Source organism: Primulina huaijiensis, chromosome 10, assembly GCF_012295235.1.
Source record: "Primulina huaijiensis isolate GDHJ02 chromosome 10, ASM1229523v2, whole genome shotgun sequence".
NCBI lineage: Eukaryota > Viridiplantae > Streptophyta > Magnoliopsida > Lamiales > Gesneriaceae > Primulina > Primulina huaijiensis.
The window spans coordinates 14,539,376-14,548,774 of NC_133315.1; the positions used below are offsets into that span (position 1 = coordinate 14,539,376).

The window sequence follows — 9,399 nt, forward strand, 5'->3', positions numbered from 1 at the left end:
TTTATTAGATTTAAGATTTAAAGATTTATGTTAATGATTTTTATTAGATAATTCTTATGCTTTATTTTTATTGTTAGTGATCTTTTCAAAGGACAATTTAGGATGTTTTGGTTAGGTGATGATTTAGGAATTATTTTATGCACTTGAGTTTTAAATTGTTAATTTATTAGGATTCATGATTATGTTAAATTATTTTATTTAGGAATTTAGAAGTTATGGTTTAGATATTAGAAAAAAAAAATCGGGGTCGTTTCAGTGATTTTGCTATATTGCTCAAAAATATGAATTATTTGAATCAACGGCATGAATATTGATGAAAAAGTATATAAAATTAAGGGTCAAATTTGAGATATTAAATTTACAGAAGTCAATATATTGTTTATTCATTATATTGATGCATTTAATTTTTTTTGAACTCATTAAATACATGAAGATCATAGTAATGTTTTTATTTTTTTAATAGAAAATTATAACATAAGAAAATTTGAAAATAATGTCAAGTAAATATTGAATAAATATTTGATAATAAAAATATATTAAATAAATAATATTTTTTTGATACATAATGCTTAAAAATAGATTTTTGAATAAAATATATATTTTACATTAAAAATATTAAAAGAAATCCATTTAATGTATAATAAATATATATATATATATTTATTATACTAATGAAAGTATAAAAAGAATGAAATTTTTATACTAATGAAAGTATAAAAAAAATTTAAATATACTAATGAAAGTATAAAAAGAATGAAATTTTTATACTAATGAAAGTATAAAAAGAATGAAATTTTTTTTATTATATATATATATTTATTATACTTATGAAAGTATAAAAAGAATGAAATTTTTTTATTATATATACATATTTATTATACTTATGAAAGTATAAAAAGAATGAAAAAATTTTTATTGTAAATTTTCTATTATCTTTTAAATTGTGAATTGTTAGATTAATTACATGAAAATTTTTTACACAATTTTTTGAAAATCTATTAATAATTATACATTAAAAATAAATATATATTCAATTTTTTTTAAATCTATATGTATATCTATATCTATTTCGAATAATAGACACCTAATCTGAAATGATTTGATTTGATATGATAGATAATAGACTACATTGATAAACAAAGGTCGACTCCATTTAATGCGTGTTGTGGTATCGATTTTATTGAAACAGTGACTGGTACGTTGAGCAGAAACAATTGTACTCCCTCCAATTGCTGGTGGCATATCACTTCCCCTTCCACATTGTGTCCAAGTTGTTTCTCGATTCACTACCACGGTTCCCGAACTTCAGATCTTCAAGAATTCGTGCGTGTGATGAAATCTTGGTGCTCTGTTTGAATTCAGTAAAACCAGTCTTAATGGGTCACTTGAATCTCCACTCTTCCAAGACGCGTAGTTCGCGACAATGGCGTCTGCTGGATATAGTAACCGCCACTTTTTTCGCGGCGGTTCTGCTCTTCTTCATTCTTGTATTCACCCCATTGGGAGATTCCTTAGCGGCGTCTGGGCGTCGGACGCTGCTCCGGTCATCTGGGTCTGATCCGCGCCATCGCGGGAGGCTGGTGGAGCTCGTGGAGTCGGGCCGGAACACGGCGCCGATCGATGCCTGTCCTTCGGAGATGGTTGATCACATGCCTTGTGAGGATCCGCGGATCAATAGTCAGCTGAGTCGGGATATGAATTACTACAGGGAAAGGCATTGCCCTCCATTTGAGGAGACACCGCTGTGTTTGATCCCGCCGCCGCTTGGGTATCGGGTGCCAGTTCAGTGGCCGGAGAGTTTGCACAAGGTTAAAGCTTTTTTCTAAATATATGGCTTGGCTTCTAGTTGATTTCATTGATTATGCTGAAGAGTTAGTTTGGTTGTCTGTCTGGTGTTGATTTTTTTCCTGGAACTTTAGCTTTTTTAGTAAACTTTATGCAATCGAAAAAGATGAAAATAAAAATGCTGATGAGCCGCGTGATGTTGCATATTTCTCGGTATCTAGCTGGTTCGATGAATTGATAGAGTTTTTAGAATTTCCAGAGCACTTTTTTGAGCTGTAAAGCTGGAAGCTGGGTTGATAAATGGTTGTATTCTGCGTCAACTGCTATAAGGTTTCATTAGCTTGTTTACTGTGTGAGAAAATAGGAAATGAGTTGGTACAATCGGAGTTCAAGTTCTTGAATTTTCTTTAACATGGATTTGTGTCTTGAGCTTTATCAACCAGTTGAAGGTTGTGGATCTGGTAAAGTGGTGTTGAATTTGGTCTTAGTACAAGTTTGATGAACTCATGCACAAGTTAAAAGTTCTATCTTTCCATTGTATTATGGTTTTGTGAATTTCGGATCTTATGACTGTATCTGTGAGTTAGTTCTGGCAGATTGATTGGCATGGTTGTGTAGTTGATCTTAATTTGGCTTCTTTTCAAATGGTATTTTTTTATTGTCTCAATGTTATGTAAAGCTAGTTATTTTCTGATTCTCTTCCCCGTTAGATATTGTTGTCTTGGACTCTTTTATATGAACTGTAATTGAACTATTGGACAATATATTCGATGATAACATCACTGCTCCTGTCGCTTTTACAGAATCAATAAAGTGACAAATGCTCATTCTAAGGTCTCGATTAAGACCATTTAAATTTTTTCTGATAGATTTATCCGATGCGACTCCCTTATTTGTTGTGTTCTTTTTGTTGGTCGAATTTGGTCTCTGGAAAAAGAATTCGAGTTTGATCCACTATTAGATTTATTTAGTGTGTAAATATATAAGTTTGCTGGATGTGTAATCCAGAGGCAGTTGAGCTTTATTATTTCTCGCTATTAAGATAGTTTCAAATCCAAAGGAGGTAAGTTAACTATTTGGTCTAAAAATTGAAGGCATCACCTTGGTAGTTATTTCCATCGTGGTTGTGGAGGGAAACTGAAAAAAGGAGACTCAATGCAGAATGTTAATTGGTTGAGGATTTTTTTTATTTTTGTTTTATGAATCAGTGTTTACATTTTATTTATAAAATGCTTACTAGAGTCTGATCGGGATTTTAGATGGATCACATAAGCTCAAATGGTATGATGATATAAGCTTCTTACAAAGTTGGGAGACCTAGTCTTAATTTTAGTGAATAAAGTGCTTTGGCTTGTCCATATTAGCATCTAAGTATTGACTAAATATTATCTTGTAACTTGTAATGGGTGATTTAATTCAACCAATTTTAGAGCATATTTATAATGAACAGACCTCTTAAGTGCCAAAGACATTTCACAAGTTCCACAGATAATAGTATCTTCTGTAGCGAAGTGGAGCACCCTTTTAAGTAACTTCAATAAGATCCTTTATGAATGCAGTTCGACATTTCATATTTAACACAAAACAATTGAAGGTTTGAATTTGGCCTGTATACTAATATCTGTTTATATACAGATATGGCATGATAATATGCCTTACAATAAAATAGCGGAAAGGAAAGGCCACCAGGGATGGATGAAAAAGGAAGGTCCACATTTCATTTTCCCTGGAGGTGGCACAATGTTCCCAGATGGAGCAGTACAATATATCGAGAAACTTAAGCAGTATATCCCTATAGCTGGTGGAGTTCTGAGAACCGCCCTTGATATGGGATGCGGGGTAATAAACTGTCATCTATTCATATTGTTACTGATTATTGTTGTCTTTTTTAAATATGTTGATGGTCATTATATTTGCAGGTTGCTAGTTTTGGTGGATATATGCTTGCCGAAGAGATTTTAACACTTTCTTTTGCTCCAAGGGATTCACACAAAGCACAGATACAATTTGCCTTGGAAAGAGGAGTACCAGCTTTTGTTGCAATGCTTGGCACTAGTAGACTCCCTTTTCCTGCTTTCTCTTTTGATTTGGTGCACTGTTCTCGGTGCTTGATCCCTTTCACTGCATACAGTGAGTCCCTGTCATCTTAGAAGTTTATGATATCATTTATTGAAATTTTGTAACCTATCTCTTCTCTTTTTAACGCAGAAAACTTGTTACTTTTCAGATGCCACGTATTTTCTTGAAGTTGATCGGTTACTTCGCCCAGGAGGCTTCCTAGTCATCTCTGGCCCCCCTGTACAGTGGCAAAAACAAGACAAAGAATGGAATGATCTGCAGGCTGTGGCCAGATCATTGTGTTATGAGATCATTGTTGTGGATGGAAACACAGCAATCTGGAAAAAGACTAATGGGGATTCATGTATTCTAAATCAGAATGAATTTGGACTTCATTTTTGTGAAGAATCTGTTGATCCAAATTTTGCATGGTAATGCACATGATTCAGTCTTAATGTTCTCATGTTTTTTTATTCTGTGACTGACGGGTGATCCTGAACTTCATAATTTTGCAAATGACACATTCATTTCTGTGACGTGGTTGGTTTTAGCTTTCGGCAGTTATATTTTGTGGACTGACGTAAATGAATGTGCAGGTCTTTCAAGTTGAAAAAATGTGTGAGTCGGATACCATCTGCCAAGGGAAATTTTGCTATTGGGATGATTCCAAAATGGCCCGATAGATTGACAAAGGCTCCTTCACGGGCTAGTGTCATGAAGAATGGAATGGATGTGTTCGAAGCTGATAATCGAAGATGGGTAAGAAGGGTTGCTTATTACAAGAATTCGCTAAATTTGAAACTAGGAACTCCATCTATACGAAATGTCATGGACATGAATGCATTCTTTGGAGGTTTTGCTGCAGCAATAACATCTGATCCTGTTTGGGTGATGAATGTCGTCCCTCCTCGCAAGCCTTCGATTCTTGATGTCATTTATGATCGTGGACTTATTGGAGTTTACCACGATTGGTGAGTAGAATCAACTCTATGTTGTATCCATTTTTCTGTGGCGTTGTTTAGGCTTGTGAAAGAGAGTCTGGTAGATGAATCAGGAGTAAATTCATTCAATGCAATAGTTGAGATGCACTATATGCATGTTTTAAGTGTTAGCTATTCTGATTGTTGAATTGAATCTTGCTTGTGGCTGATGCATGCAGGTGTGAGCCTTTTTCCACTTATCCTCGGTCTTACGATCTAATTCATGTAGCTGCTATAGAATCTCTTATAAAGGATCTGAGTTCTGGAAAGAGCAGGTATGTTATTATTTTTGCACTTTTTTCAACTTAACTATTTGTTGGCTCTTTACCACCCTAGGAAAATTTCAAGTGCATTTTCTGCTACTGGGTGATACTTGGCTATCCCTGTTGCACCAGCACATACAGGGACACAGATAAGACGCAACATGGATATGACTGGCACAAATTTTTTGAAGTTTTTAAACATGACACAACGTAGGCACATCCATACAAAATATATACAACACACACACACACACACACACATACGAACACATATTTCGTATGAATGAAAAATATTAAAATTTTGTTAAGATATGTACCGTTTAATGTATATTAGTCTACTAATTCTACTTTATTTTAAATTTAGGCACATAACTAAACAAGACTTTTCGACTGCATATGCATGCATGTAATCAATGCTCAAAAAAACTTAAAAAATTTAGTAATTATAAATGCTGTCAAGTTTCAAATAAAATTGAACAAAGTAGACCATGATAGTTGTCGGTATTGATCTTCCTTGTTCATTCTTATACAATTTAATCGAAGAACTCATGAGAAAAAAGTTAAAAGGCTAGATGCCTTTTAACTATGTAATGAAAACTAGTATTTATTTAGTTGTTAATTAGTAATCAATTTTTTTACTGTAAAAGAATTGGATGCAGTGGTTTAGATATAAAGAAAATAAGAAACACAAGAGTGATGTGATTGTATGTCTTTCAAAATTTTGATATATTTTCGAAGAACTAAGAAAGTTCGAAAATAATTTGGTGTAATTGTAAGATCGACCACTTTCTTGGTAATAGATGGTGGTAAAATGCAATCTCGAATCTATTGTACAGTAATTTAAACACCATATTTCGATCGCATTTCTTGCAAAGACAGTTATCATTTCCCAGTAATCTACCTTCAAAAAATTGTTCTAAATTGCAAGCCAGGGAATCAAATATGTGATTTTGTCTTTGATACTTATCATAGGATGGAGCACTTATTATTTAACCAAACATCAGTCCAAGTCTTGCGTTTTGATAGCTTTGCCAACATGGGCAATTATTGCTGCCCAACAGTGACCAAAATGTACCGGAGTCCGGATATACCCATATATGTGTTGATACATGTCTCCGTTTTTTTATTTTAATTTCCTAGTCCAACGGGATATTATGTGTTTTCTAAAGTGTGTGTATATTACAGTTGGCAATTCTTTCCCTTCGTCCCATTGTTTATTTGCCATTTTTAATATTTCCGCGGCTAGCATAAGTATCGAGCCTCCTTCTCATTTTTCTTTTTATCTTATTAGCCCATACTTTGAGAGTTGAGACAATTGCAGTTATATTTTCTATGGCATTTACTATTCTCTCCTGGAAATGATTCTATGAGATCAATTTTCTATTTTGCAGTTTAAGATTTTTTTATGACATTGAGCATTAATCTCTTGCGTGATTGAGAGAGAAATTTATAGATGCCCAACTTCTTAATGGAAATAATCACTCGACTTCGAACGGTTGCTCAGGAATAAGTCTCCATGACACAAACAAGCTATAATATAGCTAAGGCCTAAGAACACTTGCTAGTAATTTCAGCCTTCACTTGTTTTTCTGTTTGTGAAAGTAGCAGAAGCATTATACCTACATACAGAAATTTGATGTCTTTCGTTTGGACTTGTTTGTTCTTCCAATCGGGGATGTCTTCTTTTTGCACCAGCTTAATCATCTAGGTTGAAATGCAGGTGTAACCTTGTGGATTTGATGGTAGAAATGGATCGAATGTTACGCCCTGAAGGTACGGTTGTCATTCGAGATTCACCAGAAGTGATTGATAAAGCAGCTCGCATCGCTCGTGCGATTAGATGGAAACCTACTATACACGAGAAAGAATCCGAATCACACGGAACAGAGAGAATTCTGGTAGCACATAAGAACTTGTGGAAGCTACCTTCCTGATCCTACTAACGAACTCTACTGTTAATTATATTGATGGTATGATTATCCTACATAAGTAAGTACCTTGATGATTCATTAAAGTTCAATGGCAGTTCAAAGCATCAAGAAAACGTCCTCTGTTTTACTTTTTTGTCTCATTTATGTCATCAAAATGGTAGCTGTTATATAGGACAAAGACATTGTAAAAAGCCAATACATACATATTTATTTTTTTTTTGAAATGTTTTTAATCTATATCGAAATATCATTCCTTATTTCTGACTCTTGAATATTTATGCATCGTTTGATTGTGTCGATAACATATTTGATGTTAGCCTCCAAATTTATGGGCCATAGGAATTTGTCGGAGGGAAGAATTGTAATATCCTATAATCTGAAATTTTGGTTGATTTGTCGTTTTTGGAGGTGAAAAAACTTAACATCCCACGACGCTGAACTAGATTGCTTCATGAACCTTACACGAGGTCCATGTGTATGTTGAAAATTAAATATAATTGCTGTGAAAATGTAAAAATTTACGGTAAAAAATAAAAATATCAAACTTTCAAAATTATCACACTACAGACTTTATAATATTTTTCTCTTNCACTACACACTTTATAATATTTTTCTCTTAACTCAATTGTGATTTTTCTTCACAAATGAGATATTTATAAAAAAACTTTACAAATAATCCAAAAATAAATTACATCATTACTTTCATCATCACACACAAATTTCAATATTCAACACCTAATTTTACCTAATTTTCAACATTTAACATTATAATTTTCAACACAAATATTTCACATTTTCAACAATAATAGAATAATCTAGTGATTGTATAGGTTTTACTTATCCAAAAGATTTATCTCACTATTAATTAAATATATTTAATATCTTTAAGTCATCGTTTGATAGAAATAATAAGATATTAATAAAAGATATACATGCGATATATGTATTATTATTATTTTTAATTTGATCAAATAATATTAGACAATTAACAAGAAATTATTTTTAATTTAAAAAAATTGTTCGATTTTAAAAAAAAAAATTTGTTTAGATTTTTTTCTATGTAAAATATATAACGATTTGAGAAAATTTTTAATAGGGTGAGAAGGATAATATCGAATTAAATATTTTGGTGTTTTTTAAAATAGTTACTCTAATAGTCTCACACTTAATAATATAGTATTGATTAAAATATTAAACATTCTTGTCTTATCAAAAATTTGAGTCAAATTCTATACATAATTATATTCACATAACGTGTGTGTATATATATATAATATATATATATATATATTTAATAAATGGCATTTGAAAGGTCCTTAATTAAAAATAGTAATAATATTATAAAACAATGACTATATAAAATTTTTATATCAATAAAAATTGATCAGACTATTTTTATAATATCAATATTATATTATTCCACTCTCATAGTAAAACAAATAATAAATATATTTCCATTCTTCTTCCAAGTACTTTTTTATCTTCCTCTTCAAATATTTACAGTTTTTCAACCCTTCCCAAAAAATATTATAGGTCAAAAAATAATATTTCTAACTTTAAAATATTTTTTATCCTATAATTTCACATGATCCGATATATGTAATAATAATTATATTTTTTTTTATCAACTCGACAAATTAAACACAAAATTGACCAGGTCTGTCGGTCCAATCCGCCCTGCTCCACCACTTATATTATATGGATTAGGTTGGTAAATTTCCAACCCGCTAAAAATCCTACCGACCTGTCCCACTAACCTGTTTTGACATATCTAAATATAAGATGTGAGTTTTATAATATGTTTTCAATATTATTGGATTATGTATGTTCTTTACATTTTTTTGCCAATCCAACTCGTATTCCAAATTTTGGATCCAAGAATTAGGTTTGTTTGTATCATGCGGGGAAATGTTTATAGGTTTTTCTTGAATTGATGTATGTGAAATGATGGATCTCAAATCTATCGATCTAAAATTCCCTGACTTGTTTAGATAGACGAAATTGGAAAGAATTTCATATCAAGTTACGCAATTTCAATAGTAATTGTTGTGAGTGTCAGATATATCAAGATCGTTGTTTTTTAAAATTCATCCATCAAATCCATCAATCCAAGTGTAACCCTAAAACATCGGATGTAAAACCTCAGTCGAAGGTAACACATCTAAATTAAATTAAAATTCAGAAAATAGCTTAATAATTGGACTTCTGCATGCCAAATGGTCTCATTCAACATATTACAATCTCCTAATATCTAATTCTCCAACACATACGAGCATAATAAATTTAATGTTTTATAATTTTTCAGATAAGATTGAAATTGAGGCACTAAATTTCAATTTGACTGCGGTTAACATCAAAACTTTTGAACTTGGTTGTTCGTAT

General features: G+C 31.8%; 1 protein-coding gene across 1 annotated transcript; it reads left to right on the plus strand.

Annotated features, from left to right (window-relative positions):
• Positions 1–1,155: 1,155 nt before the first annotated feature.
• LOC140986328 (probable pectin methyltransferase QUA3) lies at positions 1,156–7,361 on the plus strand. Its single transcript, XM_073454522.1, has 7 exons — positions 1,156–1,808; positions 3,421–3,624; positions 3,705–3,915; positions 4,013–4,274; positions 4,440–4,814; positions 5,003–5,098; positions 6,807–7,361. The coding sequence occupies exons 1-7, from the start codon at positions 1,377–1,379 to the stop codon at positions 7,018–7,020; spliced, it is 1,794 nt and encodes a 597-aa protein (XP_073310623.1). The 5' UTR covers positions 1,156–1,376; the 3' UTR covers positions 7,021–7,361.
• The last annotated feature ends 2,038 nt before the right edge of the window (positions 7,362–9,399 follow it).